This window comes from Lagenorhynchus albirostris, chromosome 5 (genome assembly GCF_949774975.1).
Source record: "Lagenorhynchus albirostris chromosome 5, mLagAlb1.1, whole genome shotgun sequence".
Taxonomy (NCBI): domain Eukaryota; kingdom Metazoa; phylum Chordata; class Mammalia; order Artiodactyla; family Delphinidae; genus Lagenorhynchus; species Lagenorhynchus albirostris.
Genome location: NC_083099.1, coordinates 10,220,629 through 10,242,660, shown reverse-complemented (window position 1 = coordinate 10,242,660; position 22,032 = coordinate 10,220,629). Strand labels below are relative to the sequence as shown.

Genomic DNA, 22,032 nt, shown 5'->3' with positions numbered 1-22,032 from the left:
GTGTGCTCAGCACAGAGCTCCAAATCTGTACTGGTCTCAACCGTTTCTGATTCTCCTCTCGGGATTTCCCTCCCTGCCGGCCAGAGGCTGACACAGAAGCACGGCTCTTCAGGGTAAAATCTATCCTGTTCACGATACGGCTGCCACCTTTGGGTCAAGCAGAAGAGACTCTGCACATACTTTTCAACTTAAAAGGTCTCTAAGCTCCAGGAAGGGTTAGATGCCTTTGCCAGAATACATATTTCTAAAAACAAAAGCAGAAACACAGCCAGGACCTCACTAATAGGAAATATCCTGGGGTTTCTGTAACCACCGCGTCTCACTTGGGAGCAACGAGATAGAAGTTTGGCTAAGATCATCCTAAAATAACATCATTTAGTCAGACAAGACCCTTTGAACTGGGCTGAAGATGGATATGTTCTCTGTGAATTGCAGGCCATAAGGTTTTGCCCACCTGAGGACTGGGGACAGTCAAGTGCCACACCTCAGCTGGGAGTGAAACACAGCCATGGCGGGAACACGAGCCTCCTCACCTCCGCCTCGGGGCCCCTCTCCCCGCTCACAAGCCCTCAGCTCAGCATAAGACGCTTGTGGTGGCCAAGAAGTCCTTGAGCCTGCGAGCTGTTGGTGGCAAGCCTGTTTCTACTGAGGTGGGGGGAAGGGGGGGACAAGTCTTTTGCTTCCTGGGTCGTCGCTGGAGAGGCCGGGGTTAGAGGAGGTGGAAAGGCAGCCTGATATGGAGATGGGAAGAACAGGTGTTGCAGTCAGACACAGTTTAAGAAAGACAAAGGATTTAGGAATGATCTTCAAAAGAGAAAGAGAGTGAAAGATATTCAGTTTGGAAAAGCATGTGGGAAAATGGAGAGAGCCATAAAATGGAAAACAAAAGGATGCAAGATGAATCGTCCATACTGAGGCCTCGTGATCAGGGATGTGTTCTCTGAGCCAGGAAAGGATAAGGTAGCGTACAGTTGGCTAAGTTTCTCTCAGTAGGTCTAGGCTTGGTGCAAGGAAGATGCTTCCAAGGCTTCTGATAATACAACCGGGGGGAAAATGCCTTCCACAAGACAGCAAGGCTGGAAAGAGGCTGAGAACAGCACTGAACGTCGCCGGGGAGCTTGTGAGCTCTCCACCCACAGAGCTCCTGCGCGTGTGCCTGCAGCGTGGGGTTACGGATGCGCGACAGCGCTGGCAATACCTCAACTGGATCTTGCCCTGATCGTGCAAGTTCTCTTGCTCCTTGCTGCTTGGAGTCTGTCCTGGGCCAGCATCACCAGGTGTCCTGGGGGCTGTTAGAAATGCAGATCTTCAGGCCCCGGCTCAGACCTACTGAGTCAAAATCTGCATTTTTAACGAGACCCCCAGGTGAAGTGTATCTTATCCTTCTACAGAGGACTATGCTACCCACAATTAAATGCAGTGTTTCAAATTCTTAAAAGAATTACAAGAAGCTTTTATCACAGTGTGGTTGACAGAGGGAAGCTGTCTGGTGATCACATTTTCCTTCTGTGTTTCTCAAATGTCATTAGTTAACTGCTTGCCGAACATTTCCAAAGACATCAATGGAACGCTGTTTTTGTAAACATCAGCAAATCAGATGCATAAAGCTCTTGCAGAGGCTAATAAACTGATTTTCAAAAGCGGCCTCCTCTTACAGCTAATTCTTGCATAAACGTTAGGACGAGTACAAAGTCAGTACGGATGTGTGCCATAAAGCAGCAGATCTGGAGTCCCACTACTGATTCGAGCGTGGCCTCCGCAGGATCATCAGTGGAAGAGAGTCCAAGGCCTGGGATGGGGTCTGGGCCCCTGGCACCAGCGAGCTGTGTGTCACTCACTCTGCCCGGGCCTCGGTTTCCTTATCTGTGAAATGAAGAACGGCCGAGACGGCCTGTTGGGGGTCCACATCTTCAACAGTCTAAGATCCTATGGGCTGCAGAACTCTAATTTCCCTGCATTCATTGCATTTAACCCTCCCATTGTCTGTGTGAACCACCAATGAAAGGGCAAGCTGCCGGAAACTAGTGTAAATACCAAACAGATGAGGGGAAACACCTCCCCTGGGAGCAGGCAGGGCGATCAGCAGCCCAGCTGCTCACAGATCAGAGAAGTGCAGGCAGCTCAGCCACCTGCAATTAAATTACGTGTGAACGACGGCAAACCTAAAAATAGCCTGACTCAGCCAGGAGGTTCCTGCTGTCAATGGTTTTCAGCTCAACTGTCAGAAGTGACTATAGCAACAGAAAAATTAACATGTGAAAAAGTCTTCTAAAGTTGACAGGAAAAGTTTAGATTTAATAAAACACAGATTTTCACTTCCCGTCTCTAAATCTTTGAATTCACATAGCTCACTTATGTGGAGGTAATGAAATGGGAATTTTGGTAGAGTTTTGAGAAGACAAATATTTTTTCAGTGTTGGCTTCCAGAACTATAAGGAAATAACTGCTAACCAGTCAATTGTATTACCTCTACAATTAAAGGGCCATTTAAACAAATGCCTTTATTTAATTTTTAACTGAGATGCTTTTCTCTCTATTTGTTCTGTTATAAAAATAGCCTTCAACTGTACTTGACATTTTAAGATATTATTTCCTGTCTGATGATAACATAGGCTGATATGGCATTCTTTTGAAATGAAAGGAATTTAGTGAAAATAATTAACATTAGAAAAGGGTGCAGAGCAGTAACTCCCAGGATGAGTATGTGAGGCCGCTCTCACGGCCCTCAGGAGGCTCATGCCACCGTGGCCTGCAGACGCACCACTGGGCTCTGACAAAGCTGCTTTTGCTCAAAGAGCTCACACACCTAATCTGAGGACCAGCAGATCCAAAAATCCAGCATCTTTTGGCATGATTTGATGGAGGAATATTCGAGTAGGTTTGGGGAAGTGTGGTACTGTTCCCAGCTCTCCCGCTAACTCGCGGCGGGGCCCGAGACCGGTCGCTACTCAGCTCTCTGGTCATGGGCTGGCTGAGTTTCCCAGGCTCGTCCACCAGAAGGGACAGTTAAGAGTTAAGGGGAAAGAGGGGAGGATTTGTGCTGAAAACCCAACCTGTGCTGGGCTTTAAAAACATACTAGTCTTGGCAACCAACTGGCAAGAGATTGATCTTTGTATCTCCATTTTATATATGGAGACGCGATCATAAGCACGCTGATCTCACAGGTGACGGAGCCTGGTTTCAACCCTGTGTCTGTCTGATGCCCACGAGGCTGTCTCTCCTCCTCAGGTACCACTGTAGCCGCTCTTACAGCTGACTCTTGCCTGCAGTGTAAAGACTGACCCCCAGGTGCTAGTTACACAGACTTAAGGCATCTACAGATTTTCCAAGCATAGAAGACTAGGTCCCTTAGAAAGTCCCTCTATAATCTTCCTTTCACTCAGGCCATCACTGTTAATGGTTACTTTCACATCAAATATATTCTATTGTGCCACCTGCTGTTTTCACTTCATAATATATTATGAACATCTCCTTATGTTAATAAATATTTTAGTCTTTATGAAGATTGCATTACTATATTATAATCAATCACTTAGTCATGGATTTTTCACGTGTGCCTATTTTTGAACTACTTTAATAATCAGGAAAAACAGAAAAGGTCATATGGAAAAACTACTAGGGTATTAAAGTCATTTTTAAAGGATATAATTTAAAAAGTATATCAAGAGCTTCACCTCAATTAATCTTTGTGTTTTCCTCAAATTTTTGCTTACAGTCAAAACTGCCTACAACCCGGGAACACCCTTTAGTAAACCAGCGTTATATATGCAGATGAAATAAAATGCATCTGCAGCCCCCAGGGCCACGAATTCTCTGTAGCAACCCTCAACCCTACCGTAAAAATGCAGTCGTGCTATCTGTATGGCAAAAAGAAGTCAACAGCCATGTGAAGGGATTCTGGCTGAAAGTGAAACATATACACAAAAACAAATCTAGTTTTGTGGTGAGCTGAAAATTCACAGCTGGGTATGGGCTTTTCTTTAATTAAAGTGCTTCCCCCTCCCATGCAATGAGAAAATGCTCTTCTGGTGCTGACTGAAAGAACAAAAATCAGAGCAAAAGCTGTTTGAAAATTCTGAGGCTTAAGTAAAGTTGCTTTAAAAGCTGCTATGTGGCCCCAAAACTTGGAAATATCCTACTCTAGGATTTTGCTAGAGTTCCAGTACATCTTTTCAGTCACTTCTTTGTCCTCCTACTTTGGTCAAAACCCAAAATCAAGTAACACGAAGGTCACCCATTTAGCTGGAGAAGGAAAAAATACACACACGTGCATGTGCACACACACATGCCCACACTTACTTTAAAATTAAAATTATATTTAAATAATTAACTAAAACTAGTTATGTAATACATTATCAGTTATTTATACATAAACTACCTCTTCGTTACTTCTTTTTGAAGCATTTTATTTTTGTATTGCAGTATAGTTGCTTCACACGGCTGTGTTGGTTTCTGCTGCGCAGCAAAGTGAATCGGCCATACGTATACACACATCCCCTCTTTTATTTGGATTCCCTTCCCATTTAGGTCACCACAGCGCACTGAGCAGAGTTCCCTGCGCTGTACAGCAGGTTCTCATTAGTTATCTATTTTCTACATCGGAGTGTATATATGTCAACCCTAATCTCCCAATTCATCCCACCCCCTTCTTTTTGATGCATTTTAAACTGTGATGCTATAAGATTCATGTAAAATCAATTCTATATGAATTTTAAAAAGTGATCATAAAGAAACATATAAATAGAGTTTTGAAGGGGGTGGAAGCAGGTGTGACGGGGAACGTCTCTTTCTGTGATTACAGATACTACCCTTTTGATCACCTACCGCGGTTTGTCCTGCAGCTTCCCCCTCCTGAGCCCTTTCTCTGGAGGAGGGGTCAAGAGAGCAGAAAGAAGGCGAAGGATAGAACAGGGCCCAGCGAGCGGGAGGCCGCGCGACACTTGGTTCAAGCACCTCTCTGAAGCCATAAGAGAGCGTGTATTACTGGCTCCAGGCCAGTATGTTTTAGGCTACATCCAGACGACAGCCGTGTTGGCCACATGTCATGGACTCAGGACCCAGCAGGCTGGGTGACTGATAGAATCTGAGGTATAAAGTCTATCTTCATCCCTCTTGAGTTTTTTCATTCTTCTAAAAAAGAGGAAGGACGACTGAATTTTGGAGGCAAGTGAGGATTGTGTTCCTGATTCATTATTCAGACCAACTTGCCAGCGCAAAGTCAAGTACAGGAACTTAATTATCTGGATAATTTTGGCACCAGGAATTCACTTTGCCTTTGTCTCCATTACTCGGCTAATTCAAATGATTAGATTTTGCCTGGGCTGTCACTGTTATTCCTACATAAAGTGTTTGTCTATAATACGCTTCATGTTCTACAAACAACTGCTCCCTGGGTCTAGGAAAACCAAGGACTGAGCTTCAGGGCTGTCTTATACTTACAACAGTTACTTAAACACTCCTTTAAAGGGTGAAAAGTAGGAATTTATACCATATGCTTGTCCATGTGTGAAAGGTTACATAAGATTCTTCATTTTAACATCATTTGTAATGTTAAAAGATTGGCAACATCTTAGATGCTCATTAGCCTGGGGTTAAGTGAATTATGATACAGCCATATAATGAGATTCAATGCAGGTGTGAAAAAGCATGAGGCCACTCTGTATTCATATAGAAGTGCTCTCCATAATATAGTGTTCAACGAGAAATCAAAGTGCAGAGCAGTGTGAGGATTATGCTCTCCTTGCACTCTGAAAGGGTAAGTGCAGGGTTATACTGGTTTGTACAAACATAGTTTATTTCTGAAGGATAAACACGAAACTGATATAACATGGCTGTTTTCAATTGTCAAAAATAGGATTGAGCTGTGAAATATACATGATTTTCATCTGTTTTGTTCACTAGTATTTCTCCAGTGTCTAGAAAAGGGCCTGGCATGTTGCAGGCGCTCAATATTTGTGGAATAAAATGAAGAAAAATTAAAAAAACCAAACAGACATAAAGTCTATCTTCAGCGAAGGCCCCAGAGATGGGCCATGCTCATGGCCCCCGCCAGTGGGAAGAGGCCTTGGTAGGTTCTCTTTGGTTTCCCCTCATAGGTGGGGTACGTCCTGATTTCTCACAGTGCTTGGTATTGCCACTTCTCCACACTCACCAGGCAGCATACTGGCCATTTCCATGAGATTACATGTCCTGTTTTCCTAATTTGCTCCCAAACTACAGATACTAGACACTGGAGAATGGAGAGGGAAAGGATGTCCATAAGTGGGCTGAAAATAACCACAGTATGGATTATAAAAGTTCTGCAAGCAGAATGGAGTTCCTGAAGCAATACACAGGTGGTCCAGCAGAGGCCTCTTCTAATATAAAATACAGAACTTTCACAAATGTAGAGAATAAGGCCTGAAGACTCTCTCATGTGACATATGGGCAACTCACACATAAACTCAACTTCAAACTAAGACTTCTTCTTTTTTTTTTTTTTAAAGACATTTCTTAAAGTATAGGCACAGTCAGAAGTAAGAAAAGGTCAGGGTCTGGACATGCATTTTGGGCAGGTGGTTAAAAACATATACTTAAAAAAATAACGAAAGCACTGTCAAAATAATCATCACATGAGTGATGATAGGCAGGTTAGCACAAGAGTACAGCTGACCATCTGATCTTGAAAGGTCAATATTTCATTTTGGTTTGGGGCAGGGAGATATTTACAAAGGGCAGTGTAGCCGTTAAGAGCTGAAATCTAGAGTCAGACTGCTTGATTTTGAATTTCTCCTCTACTCACTGGTGTTATAATTTGGGGAAACTGTATTAATCTCCGTGCATCAGTTTCCTCATGTGTACAAGGTGGATAGTAACCGTACACCTACTGCAGCTCTGCTGGGTGGGTTACATGAGATAATTCACGTAAAGCGCTCAACACAGGCCCTCGCGGCTGGGCTATGACTGTCACGACTGTCAGTGTGCCCAGGGCCAAAGTACTTCACTCACCAAGATGAGTGTCCATCACCTTTGCACAGTATTTGCACATGGCATCCAGGTCATTCAACTGTCCTTGAAGGAGGGAAATCTGGGCTTCTAATTCTTCTTCCTAAAATGAAGGGAGCAAAGATATGAAAATGAAAAAAAAAATCAAAGAAAATCCCCAAAGTCCTCCAAATGATCTGAACTGTTAAAGAGCCACCGTGTCTTTTCAGCCCCAGACAGAACAAAAGAAAGCAACAAATAAACAACAGCAAACCCACTACTGCCACCACCACCAAACCAGAGTAAGGGTAAAGTGGAGGTTTAAAAAAATCTGGACTTGGGCTTCCCCGGTGGCGCAGTGGTTGAGAGTCCGCCTACCGATGCAGGGGACACGGGTTCGTGCCCCGGTCCGGGAAGATCCCACATGCCCCGGAGCGGCTGGGCCCATGAGCCATGGCCGCTGAGCCTGCGCGTCCGGAGCCTGTGCTCCACGATGGGAGAGGCCACAACAGTGAGAGGCCCGCGTACCGCAAAAAAAAAAAAAAAAAAAATCTGGACTTCTCCTAATTGAATGCCAGCTTTGCGCCACGTGTCAATGTTTACCCATACAACCTTGTATTACAGAAGTACATAAAATATCTTCAGTAACTATGGAGGCACACCAATTGAGAGAGTAAATGGGATTTCAGTGGACCCTACTCCTTAGGCAGCTGGTACAAGACCATTACATTTTCTCACACACATTTGAGAAACCAAAGATTTCCATTTGTTTCAGACAAATCTCATCATTTTCTAGACAATGATAATCTCTTAAAACGTGAGATTTCCCAAAGCACTTGGAAAAGTTCTGTCCCCACAGCCCATAATTAGCTGCTCTTAACGTTTCCTCTCTTGGTAGGATACTAGAGGATTGTACTTATTTGACTGTTTCCAGGAAAAAAATACTCTGGGTGGGATACTTATCTAAACGGTAAAAGACAATCTAACTGTAACAAAAGGATAAAACGTGGGTTTTGGGGTTTTTTTTTTTAAGAAAAAAAGGAATACATGCAAAAAAGTTCCCAAGGAAATTTCGAAGATTAAGGGAGTTTTTCTCAGAGAAAGAGTAATCCTCAAAGCTGGAGGAGGCTAGCAAATTGATTTTCGAGTGTTAGACACTTTTCTTTTCACATTAAGAATCCTCTGTGTCATCAAAAAAAGGGAAGAGAAACCTCCCAAGAGATACTTTTTCTTAGAGACTGAATATAATTTGACACAAAGATGGAAATTAACAGTTGAAAAGGTTACTTGTAGGTGTACCACATTTAAGCAATACACATAGGCAGCACTGAAAAGCACTGTCTTTAACGGCTGCCTGGAGGCTGAGCCCTTAGGAATATGCATTTAAATGCCTGACGCAGAAAACAGACATAGCCATAGCTCTAAAAACAAATTACTGTGAAATGCCCACTGTAGGATTACACAAGCATGAACCATGTACTTTATACATCCCACAAGGCGAAGCAGCCTCTCTTCTGATGCTCCAGTAAAGACAAATGCAACCAGGAGAAGCTCAGACAGGGAATGATTACTGGGGCCTTGGGTAGGTGGTTTCAGGGCATTCTTCTTCTCCTTTTTCTCCTTTGTGTCTGCACAAACTTGAGTTTCCCCGTTCTATCAGGACCCTACAGGAATCACAGAAAGAAGGCTACATCTGTGGGTTAACCCTGGTTGCGGTTCGTCTCCAAAGATGGCCACCATCCATTCCTTCCCTCCCTCAATGGACATGCCGTTCCACTCATCAAGAGGTAGTGTCTATTTCTCCTCCCCTCGAATCCTGGCTGGCCTGCCACTTGCCTCGATCCAGAGGATGCAGCAGAAGTCAAACTGCTCCAGCTGGGGGCTAGTGTAAGAGGCCTGCCAACTTCTGCTTTCTTCTGCTTGCACTACAGGAAGAGGGCTACCATAGTTAGTTGTCAAGAAGCTCAGGCTAGGATACTGAAAGGGAGGAGAGACAAAATGGAGAGAAAGAGGCCACAGGAGAAGCAGTGAGGTTCTAGACACGTGAATGGCGTCTTCCTGGACCCTTCAGCTCCATCTGTCTGAAGCCAGCCAAATGAGTAACCCAGTCAGCATCGCGTGGAACGGAAGAGCGGCCTAACCCAGCCTTGTCCAGATGCCTGACCGGTAAACCTATGAGAAGTTACAATGCCGTTTTGAGGAGCGGGGTTTGGGGGTGGTTTGTTACGTAGCCACAGATAACTGACATGGTGGTGGAATGGGAAGAACACTAGAGTGGTATATGGCACGAGGAAATCTGACTTCTATTCCTGGTCCTGCCATTAACAAGTCATGTCAACTTCAGTAACCCTCTACCCAGTCTGGGCCTAACCCAACTGGAAGAGTCTCAAACTGTACTGAGGCCAGCTCGTGGAAGTCTTTCGAAAGAAGGGGACCCAGGTATGGCCAGAGTCTCTCCTTGCACTCGGCTACCATCTGGGGTGCTGAGAGCCTGGAATGGACTAAAGGACACCAGGAACGTACCACCTCCTGGCTTAAAAACCTCTTGTCTATTTACTCTATGTATTAGTTTGGATTAAGCCATCACTTCTTATAAAATGCAAAAGCCCTTGGGAGCCTTAATCCCCAGCAGTCATTCCTACCTGGACGGATTTATTGTATTCAGTTTGTTTTCTTTTTAAAAGCTGGGAGGGAACAAGAGCTGGAGGGGACGCAGGCCTTGCCTGTGGGTGGTGAGGCACTGACAGCTGGAGGGAAGTACGGAGCTCAAGGGGGTCTCTTCCTCCAAACGCGTTACCGTGCTGGTAGGAACATGACTGTAAGGAAAATGGGCTGAGGCTGGCGCCCTCTGAACTGTGCAGTGCACAACCTGAACAAGCGCACGGGGCAGACCCGAGAGCACGGCAGCGGAAGCGTGTGCTGGCTGAGCACACGGGGATATAAGACACAGTCTTCCAGGCGTGCACTTTTGCGTAGGACACTGATGGCAAGTGAAGAGCATCTTGCTTGCCAAAATCCTGAGTCAACCTCAATACAAATGGAATCTGCTCTGTAGAAAATGGCAGTTTTCATTAATTTAAACCTTTTTTTTTTTTTTCCAAAGGAAAGCTGACACTAAAGCCCAATTATGAGATAAGAGGAGCATTCTGGTTGAAACAGGTTGAGGGGCGCAAGAACCTCTTCCTTTTGAAAGTTTGAAATTCAGTGTATGATCTCTCTAGAGTTTGCTTAATCTTAAAATATTCCTAAGCCCTTCAACAATCACTCAGACTTTATAAATAGAAACGGCATCACTTGGAGGCAAAAGGGTGGCTTGTCATTTATTCTTCACTCTTTCATATAATTACAGATAAAAGAAGAGCCGAGAATCAAGCTTCTAAAATTGTGAGAACTGACTTTCCATTTCTATCTTAGCTTCTCAGGCTCCACAAGCCTCCCGACTAACATGCTTCAGACACTGACAGCTTTAGTCCATTGTTTTCATTAATGGTCCTCTGTAATCAAAAACAGATGCTTGGCTAATTGCCTTGAGGTTTTACAAAAACAACCGGTTAGTGTCATTTTTATGTATAAATAAGACATGAAGAGAAACGCTTACTATATTTACTTTCACATACATGTTCTGTTACAGGAGGGAGGATGGTGAAACAGGGCGGAATTCAGGGGAAGACACACCTGGGTTTGAATCCTCTTTCTACCAGTTACTGGCTGTGTAATCTTGAACAAGTTGCTTAATTTCTTGGTCCCCGCAGCCCCACTTGGCAGTATTGGTGGGAGAACCAAATGATAACACATGGAGAGTGTCTGGCAAAGAACAGGTACTCCATAAAGGCAATTATTCTTTTTTTAAACATTTTTTTTATCAGGTCAAAACAATAAAATGGATTTTAAATACAGAGGTCTATGATTCACTCTTGGTTTAAAACTTGTATGTGGTCCAGCCCAGAAAGATGAATTAGGGCTTGGGAGCCCATTATTGTCTTAAGTTCTGGATAATGAACTGATGTGTAAGGCAAGAAATGGATGGAGGATTATGAAGTAGGGTGGTGTGCAGACCACGTGTGCAACACACAGCACCAGATGGACCTGGCAGCCCTGCAGAGAAGGACCAAGGATGAGGGCCGTCCCATCAGAAGAGGAAAACAGCCGTCATCTAGCCCTTTTATAGTGGTTAGAATAGGCCTGACCCTGCGCTTCACGTGCATGAACTCATTTAATCCTCACAATAAACCTATGAGGTAGAGCCTCTCATCATGTCCTACATGAAACGTGGTCTCCTCTGTAAGCCATGTTCTCTGGAAGTGATGCCAAGGTTGACAAAGCTGTTTCAGAACCCAAGTCACTTAGCCCACTACTCCTATTTCCCCACGTGTATATATTCTTTCTTATGCTTGATTACTACTAGGACTTACAAGGAATAACCTCGTATCTCAAGTTTCCTTTAAGAGAAATTCACTGTTTCCAATGTTAAGTCTTAACCCCAAATGGCTTACTAAATTATTTTCCTTCAAAAACACTCAGGTATGATTGGCTGTGTTCCATTTAGTTTGCGGAATGATTTCTGCTTGGACTGTATCTGGAGAAATGTGTTTTGAATTTGCCTTTTAAAAAGTGGTGCTTCTACCACCATTCACCCCCAGATAGCTGATGCATCATTACACTTCCACTCACATATTATATGTCTCAAGTGTTTAAACTGTTTTATAATATATGGATTATATATATCAATTTTGTTAAATGCTTCAACATCTTTGTGTTCTTTCTGGGTTAATAACAGGATGGGATTTTGCAGTTTATGGTTTATTCATTAATTTTTTCAACAAATATATTCATTTGTATTGTGCCGTCCCTTGTGGGAAATATAATAACAAATGAGACATGTATTCCAACCTCTGCAAATTTAGCAGGAGGTCAGACCTATACATCAAGGCAAGAGGGGGGTCAGGGAAGTTTTGCAGCAGATATGAAAAAAGAAACTTCACAGTTATGGGGAGGGCAGATGGCCTCCACAGAGGTAGAAATGAAGGCAGATTTTCTGGAAGAGGCAGCATTTTTGATGCGTCTTGAAGAAGGGGGACTTGGCTCAGAGGAAACGAAGGAAGATGTTTTAGGAGGCAGGGACCCAGTGAACAAAGGAGTAGAGTCAGAAAAGTTCGGGACACGGGCAAAGAGCCTGTCACTGAGTCGAGGAGGGCGTGGAGCACAGCGGGAGTGGAGGACCGGCAGGAAGGCTCCCCTCCCTCCCTTCCGTCCCTATTATTTCTGCTTCACATACTGAGGTTTTGGGGGCTGGGGCCCAACGTGCGCACTGCGGTGCCCACTGCCCTGACACGCTGCCCTGCTCGTGATCACACAGGCGGCAGCAGGGTCCTTGTCCACGGACTAATGGAGACCCCGGCGCGCTTGGTTTGGAGAAAAGTGGGGCAGGAAGGGCACCAGGGTGGAGTTCCGCTGAGCTTCCGAGCGGGGTATCCTCAGATTGCAGGGCGGCAGACAAGCAACCGACACCGACTGGCAGGCAGCAGGAACAGGCTAAATATAGCAGCCAGAAGACAGGAGAGACACCCCGTCGTTATCGAGCAGATGGGTGAAGAAGGAGTGGGAAGTGAAGGAAACGGAAAGTCTCGAGGAGAAAAAGTGGGAAGGCCTCAGATGTTCTGAGGAAGCTGTGGTTACATAGGGCAAAATACACACATGGTGTGGATGGAACCCCAGCCGGAGCATATGGTGTCAGCAGAGGAAGATGCCACTGGAAAACACAGACGAGGAGCATGAAGAAGGCTTTTCAGGAGCATAAAAATCAGTGCTCTGGGTGTGTGACGCAGGGAGCGAGCTGGAGCACAGTCGGCAGCCCTAGCATCAGTGTGTATCACACCCGCACGGACCGCCTCTGTGACCCCCACCCGAGAGCCGAGCTTGCTGAGCCTCAGTTTCCTGTTTATAAAATGGGGATAATAATAACCCCTATCTCAGCTGACTGTTGGGGATTGATTACATGAGATATTCCAGCTGAAGTGCTTTGCACAGTGCTTGGTGAATGGTAAACGCTCAGTAAATGTTCCTTTGTTGTCTTTAGATTATTAGTAGAGTTTCTATAAAGTTATTCCAAGGAATTATGGACACGGGCAAAAACAACTCCCAGGAAATTCCTCGTCCTTTCGACACAGATCCGAAATGTCTAATGACAGGCGACTTGGTAACCTGTGGTACACATTGATGCACAGAATATTATGCAACTTGAAATTAAATGTTGTCATAGGAGAACATTTAACAATAACATATATACTGACCAGAAAAGTAGTAGGTAAAGAATGATTCTGTTTTTGGAAAAAAGGGGAAAGACATTCAGCAAACTGTTTATATTGGTTATTCTCCAAACGGTGCGATTGTAGGTCATTTTCCCTCTGATCTTTTCTGGATTTTCTACAGTGAAATCAGATCATACTTTCGTAATCATCAAATCAAATTATGATTCAAATAACATAATAGAGAGAAAATAAGACAAAAAAGTAAAAGGTGATTAACTAAGGAGAAAAAGGAAATATTAATATTTTTAAATTACCAAAACTGATTCCCAGTCAAACTGAAAGCAACACTGTAGTCTAAACAAATCTGTTCCCTAAACAACACTAAGCAGTAAGAATAACTTAAATGAAATAACTTGTGAAAAAGTAAATGACTATAATATTTTGTCCAATGTACAATATGCAAGCCCTGAGCAGCATTTTCAAGGTAGTGGCTCCTTTCTCTGCACTTACAGTGGGAACATCACTTGATGCTGTTCTTCAGGGGCTGCCTAGAAAGAATGTGATTCTTAAAGACACAAAAATGGAAAGATGGTTATCAAATTTCCCCAGTAAATAAAACAGTTCCTATTTTCAGACAGGATGTAAACAAACATGTTAAATGTGAATGAAAAAGGCCTTTAGAAATTTTGAACTGAAACTCAAAGCTTAAGGTATTTAGCAACTCATACCATTTCAGTGCTGGAATTTCCTTTAGAGATAATATATTTCAACCCCTTATTTTTATAAATAAATTTTAATATGGCTAGGTGGCTAGCTAGGAGCAGAACTTACACAAGCGGACTTTTTTTTTTTTCTCAGCCACTGAAGCAGTGCTATGTCCCAGCACTGAGATGCATACCACCCGTGGACACCAGAGATGTCCTTCCTCACAGAATGGGTTTTCGTAACAAGCACGGAGGCCCCTCCCTCCTCCCCATGTCATGCTGTAATGGGGTGATGCTCCTTCCGGCCTGTTATAGCCTAGAACAAAGGTGCTAAAACCTAAACTTGACAGTACTTTATGAATTTTCATACTTTAGTTTCCTCCAGCAAGCTGAATAAAACAACTACATTAAGGAATACTGCCCTGGGTTAGATGGGGGAGTAGGAAACACCAGAAATCTGTCTCCCCACCTATTCAATAATTGCACCAGCAGACTCTGCCTGATGTAACTATTTTGGAATGCTGGAGTCTATTGAAGACTGTCCACTTCCCGGGGAAGGCATGGAGGGTAGATTGTAGTTAATTTCGGTCCATTTCAGCTCTTAGCACAATAGGAGCTACCTGGGGGCTACCCCACCCCCTAGCCCTGTGGCAGGCAGCTGTGCCCTTGTTCTTAGAGCAGCTTGCATGCAGCTTGTGGGAGCCAGAGTGGGCAAAAAGGACCCTGCCCTTCAAATATCAGAGATCTGCGCTGATCACTGATTGCTGTTTCTGATCACAGAGGTGCAGACAAAGAGGAGGGCGGGCATTGTCACACCTCCTTCCATTATTGCAAACTTCTCCCTCTCCAGATGAAGTGACTTCCAGTGGATTGAAACAGCCTGCACCCTTTATGCCCCACTTCATTTTTCTCTTTCTCCCCTTTGGGGAGCCAGACATTAAAGACTAGGACATTTAGATACTTAATATTTTGTAATAACCTATAAGGGAAAAGAACCTAAAAAAGAATATATATATATACACACATACATATATATATAATAAATAAATAAATAAATACATATATATATGTATATATTTATCCCTAAGATGCAAGGATGGTTCAACATATGAAAGTGTGAACAACACCACATTAACAAAATGAGAAAAAAACGACAATCATGTCAATTGGCGCAGAAAAAGCATTTAAAAAAATTCAACAGCCTTTCATGATAAAACCATTCAATTAACTAGTGAAAGGAAAGTACTTCAACATAATAAAACCATACATGAAAAATACCACAGCAAACATCATATTCAATGATGAAAGACTGAAAGCTTTTCCTCTAAGATCGGGAGTAGAAAAAACAAGGATGTTCCACCTTCACAACTTCTATTCAACACTGGAAGTTCCAACCAGAGCAATTACACAAGAAAGAGAAATAAAAAGCATTCAAATTGGAAAGGAAGAAATAAAACTATCTCTGTTTTAAAATGACATAATCTTATATGTAGAAAATCATAAAAACTGCTGAAAGAAATTAAGGAGAAATAAAATTCCAAGGTCATGGATTAGAAGACTTAACATTGTTAGAATGTCAATACTATCCAAAATGATCTACAGAGTCAATGCAACCTCTATCAAAATCCCAATGACATTTTTTCAGAAAGAGAAAAATTCAACCTAAAATTCATATGGAACCTCAAGGAACTCTGGGTAGTCAAAACAATCTTGAAGAAGAACAAATCTGGAGGACTTACACTTCCTGATTTCAAAACTTACTACAGGATTACAGTAATCAAAACAGCATGGTACTGGCAAAAAGACAGACACATAGATCAATAGAACAGAATAAAGAACCAGAAATAAACTCTCACCTATAGGGTCAAATAATTTTTGCAAGGGTGCCAAGACCATTCAATGTGAGAAAGGACAGTATTTTCAATAAATGGTGCTGGGAAAACTGGATATCCATTTGCAAAAGAATTGAGTTGGACCCTTATCTCTCACCATAAACAAATAATTAACTCAAAATGGATCAAAGACCTATATGTAAGACATAAAACTACAAAACACTTAGAAGAAAACAGAGCAAAACTTCATGACGTTAAATTTGGCAATGATTTCTTAGATATGACACCAAACGCACAGGCATCAAGAGAAAAGGTAGAAAAACTGGACTTCATGAAAATTACAAAAATTTTGTGCATCAAAAATTTTTCTGTGCATCAAAAAACTGTGCACAAAAAAATCAAAAAAATTGTGTTTTTGTGCTCAACACAGTAAAAAGGAGCCCACAGAATGAGAGAAAATATTTGCAAATCATATGTCTGAGAAGGGATTAATACACAGAATATATAGAGAACTCTTAAAACTCAATAGCAACGAAAAAAAAAAACCCAACCTGATTAAAAAATGGGTAAAGGACTTGAATAGATATTTTTTCAAAAAAGATATACAAATGGCCAACAAGCACATGAAAAGATGCTCAACATCACTAATCATCAGGGAGAGGCAAATCAAAACCATAATGAGATACCACCTCATACCTATTAGGATGGCTACTATCCAAAAAGCAAATAGTAACAAATGTTGGTACGGATGTGGAGAAATTGGAACCCTTGTGCACTGCTGGTAGGAATGTAAAATGGTATAGGCTGATGTGGAAAACAGTATAAATGTTTCTCAAAAATTAAAAATGGAATTACCGAATGATCCAGAAATTCCACTTCTGGGTATATACCCAAAGTAACTGAAAGGGGAGTCTCAAAGAGATAGTTATACACCCACGGTCACCGAAGCATTATTCATAATAGCTAAAATGTAGAAGTAATTCAAGTGTCCACTGACAGATGGATGGATAAGCAAAATGTGGTAAGGACCTACAATGGAATATTATTCAGCCTGAAAAAGGAAGGAAATCCTGACATATGCTACAACATGGATGAACCTTGAAAACATGCTAAGCTACTCACAAAAATACAAATACTGTATGGTATTTACATACAGTACCATTTATATGAGATACTTAGAGTAGTCAAAATCATAAAGACAGAAAGTAGAAGGGTGGTTGCCAAGGGAAGGGTGGCGAGGGAGGCGAGGGTTATTGTTTAACGTGTAGTTTCAAATTTACAGGATAGGCTGAGTTATGGAGATGGACGCACAACACAATGAAAGAATTTAATACCACTGAACTGTACACTTAACAATGAGGAAGATGGCAGATTTCATGTCCATTTTACCAAAATAAAAAAAAGAATACTGCCTTCTTATAAAGTTAAAAATGGCCTGCCCTAAAATAAGCGTGGCCAGGTGAGGCATGGGCCAGGCTTCTGCCAGCCGGGCTCTCTAATCACTCTCCCTCATTTGATCACTAACAGGGACCATCTGAACCTGTTCCCCCGCAGCAGCCCACGAAGAGCTGCAGGACAGGGCCACCAGATGAAATAGAGGGAGAAACTTATTTTTCCATGCAAACATTTGCTGTATTGTCTTTTAGCAAATCCCTCAACTTGACCAATTACATAATAAATCCACATTCACTTCATTGGTTTCTATGTGGCAGTGTTCCAAATATCCTTTTGAAGTCAGATGTGGGCAGTTAAAATAATTAACTCCAATCATGCGCTTGCTGTGGGTGGGACAGGGGATACGGATTGTTTATAAACAACAATTTACAAGTAGAACATGTGAAGCTCACAAGATTTAGAGAAAGAAGTTTCTTCTTATTCAACTTCCTCTCATAATTTTTACTGAGGAAGTAAAAAAAAGATCTTAGTTTCTTACCCCATTTTATTTTTCTCGGCTCTGATAAGGCAGAAATTACCGATTGTCCAGGCATGACTAGGAACATTTTTTTTGCAGAAGAGAGTTAAACACAGCCTCCCTGTGCTTCAGTATTCTCATCTGTAAAATGGGCGATAATTACAGAACTGACCTCACAGAGTCTTTTGAGGGTTAAAGGAGCTAATACATGCAAAATGTCCTAAGAGCAGTGTTCACGCATGGAAAGCACTTACCCGTCACCCACTAGGAGAACATGTTCACATCAGGATGTATCTGAAGCTGGCTTTTCTGGCTTTTCTCATTTCTGATTTGGTATTCCGTTAACCTTACTCAGACTAATTCTTTTCAATCTTTAATATGCATGAAAATCACCTGGAGAATGTCTAATTTAGCAGGTCTGAGGTGGGGCCTGAGAGTCAGTACTTCTAACAAGCTCCCAGGGGATGACGACACAGCTGGTCCATGGACCACACTCTGAATGGTAAGGATTTAGACTTACTTCTGAATACAGCTGCCAACCCCTCTGGGAAGGTTGTGAAGCACTTTACTATTTCCCTGCTCTAAGGCGGTTTTAACAGATGGCTGCATGGTTAGATGCCTATTTGGTAACAGTACAAGAGACCTCTTCTCAACATGGAGTAGGATGCAGGGAGGAGAAGCAGGGTGACAGGCTCCCAAGACAGCTTTCCAATGTCCCCTATGCCAGTTCTGTCCAGAGTGGCTTCACTGTTCTATTCAGAACTAATTCTTACACTGTTTGGGGTCAATTTATTCTACTGTAAGTACAGCACTTATTTTTAAAATTTATTTTAACGTCTTTATTGGAGTATAATTGCTTTACAATGGTGTGTTAGCTTCTGCTTTATAACAAAGTGAATCAGCTATACGTATACATATATCCCCATATCTCCTCCCTCTTGCGTCTCCCTCCCACCCTCCCTATCCCACCCCTCTAGGTGGTCACAAAGCACAGAGCTGATCTCCCTGTGCTATGCGGTTGCTTCCCCCTAGCTATCTATTTCACATTTGGTAGTGTATATAAGTCCATGCCACTCTCTCACTTCGTCCCAGCTTACCCTTCCCCCTCCCCGTGTCCTCAAGTCCATTCTCTATATCTGTGTCTTTATTCCTGTCCTGCCCCTAGGTTCTTCAGAACCGTTTTTTTTTTTAGATTCCATATATATGTGTTAGCATACGGTATTTGTTTTCTCTTTCTGACTTACTTCACTCTGTATGACAGACTCTAGATCCATCCACCTCACTACAAATAACTCAATTTTGTTTCTTTTTATGGCTGAGTAATATTCCATTGTATATATGTGCCACATCTTCTTTATCCATTCATCTGTCGATGGACACTTAGATTGCTTCCATGTCCTGGCTATTGTAAATAGTGCTGCAGTGAACACTGTGGTACATGACTCTTTTAGAATTATGGTTTTCTCAGGGTACATGCCCAGTAGTGGGATTGCTGGGTCATATGGTAGTTCTAGTTTTAGTTTTTTAAGGAATCTCCATACTGTTCTCCATAGTGGCTGCATCAATTTACATTCCCACCAACAGTACAAGAGGGTTTCCTTTTCTCCTCACCCCCTCCAGCATTTATTGTTTGCAGATTGTTTTGATGATGGCCATTCTGACCGATGTTGAGGTGATACCTCATTGTAGTTTTGATTTGCATTTCTCTAATGATTAATGATGTTGAGCATTCTTTCATGTGTTTGTTGTCAATCTGTGTATCTTCTTTGGAGAAATGTCTGTTTAGGTCTTCTGCCCATTTTTGGATTGGGTTGTTTGTTTTTCTGATATTGAGCTGCTTGTGTATGTTTGGAGATTAATCCTTTGTCACTTGCTTCGTTTGCAAATATTTTCTCCCACTCTGAGGGTTGTCTTTTCATCTTGTTTATGGTTTCCTTTGCTGTGCAAAAGCTTTTTAAGTTTCATTAGGTCCCATTTGTTTATTTTTGTTTTTATTTCCATTTCTCTAGGAGGTGCGTCAAAAAGGATCTTGCTGTGATTTATGTCATACAGTGTTCTGCCTATGTTTTACTCTAAAGAGTTTTCTAGTGTCTGGCCTTACATTTAGGTCTTTAATCCATTTTGAGTTTATTTTTGTATACAGTGTTAGGGAGTGTTCTAATTTCATTCTTTTACATGTAGCTGTCCAGTTTTCCCAGCACCACTTATTGAAGAGGCTCTCTTTTCTCCATTGTACATTCTTGTCTCCTTTATCAAAGATAAGGTGACCACATGTGCGCAGGGTTATCTCTGGGCTTTCTATCCTGTTCCATTGATCTATATTTCTGTTTTTGCACAAGTACTTATTTTAAAGCCCAATATAAATTAATTTTTTTGGGTTATGCATGCTCTCTTCTGTAACTTCCAATAAACAGAGGCTGTGTTTAAGTATATCCGAGAATAAAGGATGCTTTTCAAACGTAAATGCAGTAAAAAGAAAATGGTAGAGCATGTCATTATCTATGGTATTTAAATTCATCCCTGATTTTCTGAAGATATTTTAATAATAATCATAAAAAGTAATAACTGTTAAATACATTGAGCATTTAGAAATATGCTTTTCTGTCTATTACCATTTCAACATTATGAGCTATTTTAATCTAACTTTGCCTTTCTAGAGGTTGTTTACAAAAACACAATAAGTAGAGTAAATAGAAAAGAATAGTGACAAATAACTGGATCATGTACTATAGATTTTAAAGTAAACGGAATAAACATACAGTCCTGAAGAAACATACTGGAAATTAAAATAAAATCTTTAACTAGGACAACCTCACACAGGTATAATCAGTGGAAGAATAAAATCTTACTCGCATAGTTATAAACCTTCTATTTGCAAAAATCCTGTTACTGCTCTTTTAAAAAAAATCATCATATGCGTATGGCTTGTCTTAGGAACTTCCTAGCCTTTAAAAATTCAAAAGGTATAGAAATGTTAAGCTCAGTTGTTAAGGCAATTGCCGGTCTTCTGAACATTTTAACTGGAAAAAAAAAGGCTCTCTCCTAGAAGGGACTGTGTTTGACAGGCTAACTAAATGGCATTTGTGGGGAATGTCCCCATCTTTTGGGCTTTTAAGCTATGGCCTTCATGTTGTATTTTTATAAGTAGGCAACCTGACCGATCTTTTGTAAACCAGAATGGTTCTCTCCTCCACCATGCCTATTAGCACAGATGTTACTTTATTTATCAAGGGTTTTCCCCTCTCCACTTACACGTGATCAGACCAACTGATGAAACCACCCAGCCAGCACGGAGGCCTCCGGCGGGGCTTCTCATGGAGTTGCTGTCTGGGTAGAACCACCTGCGTGCTCTCCCTTGCTGTTTCTGGCACCAAAGTAGGCGTCTGCACAATGGCTGACCCAGACGGAAGGGCCTCAGCCAACACTGCTTCTCTACGGCAAGGCCAATTGACCTGTGTGAGGATGAAATGTGCACCCCTGTACCACAGTGCTCTGGGCTACTGACCCCCTGATGCCCCATTAGAGACAAACAAAAAATGGCACCCTACAGAAATCCAAGTTGAGGATCACGCATGGTTTACGAAGTACTTTAAGTTATAATTGGTAAAAGGAAACCAAGCGTTGGAACAGCCTTGATTGACACAGACATTACCAGTTCTGAGACTTCTGGAATAAAAAAAAAAAAAAATGTGAGAAGGAAATAATTCTCTAAATTACTGGTTTATTTATAGATCTATCACACTTTAAAAATTTTTGTCCCTTAAACTAATTTACAAAAACCCCATTTTCACTAGACACCAACAACTCTTGCTATTTTTCATATGTGGTTGGTGAATGCCACTGGGAAATGAGGTGACTTTTCAGGTTCTAGAAAAGGCCAGAGGAAAACCTAATGCGTCTGAATCCTCGTGCAGCAGAAAAAAACCCTCAACAGCCTTCATTCATTCCTAAACATTTACTGAGTGCCAGACACAATATCTGGCTCAGGAGATACTGTGATAGAGACAAGTGCCTGGAAAAGCCTTATAACTAAATACAAGCAGTTCTCAGACAGTGAAAGCAAAGGAAGCAACTGCAGATAACCTAGGACATGCCTCATCTTTAGATGCTGCTTCCGTGGATTAGGGGAGGGACTCCAGAATCGGTAGCTTCAGTAGGACCACAGCTACCTCCTGAAAGTGCTTAAAGCTTCCAGAGGGTGGCAGGGAAGGCTCCATGGGACACGAGGTGCTTGGGCAGGGACTGGAAGGAACTCTAGGAGCTTTAGGGCCACATGAATCATTTTGGTCAGAAAAGACAGTGGAGCAAAGTAGCACAGAGGTGTGAGACAGCGTGCTTGACTGGAGGTACGAAACAGCTGTGCATTCCTGAA

General features: G+C 42.1%; 1 protein-coding gene across 1 annotated transcript in view; it reads right to left on the bottom strand.

Annotated features, from left to right (window-relative positions):
* TBC1D5 (TBC1 domain family member 5) overlaps positions 1-22,032 on the bottom strand; it is a 543,452-nt gene that overhangs the window by 17,598 nt on the left and 503,822 nt on the right. The window contains exon 21 of the mRNA XM_060149553.1: positions 6,989-7,088. Coding sequence (XP_060005536.1) covers positions 6,989-7,088 — 100 coding nt within the window. The remainder of the gene's footprint in view (positions 1-6,988; positions 7,089-22,032) is intronic.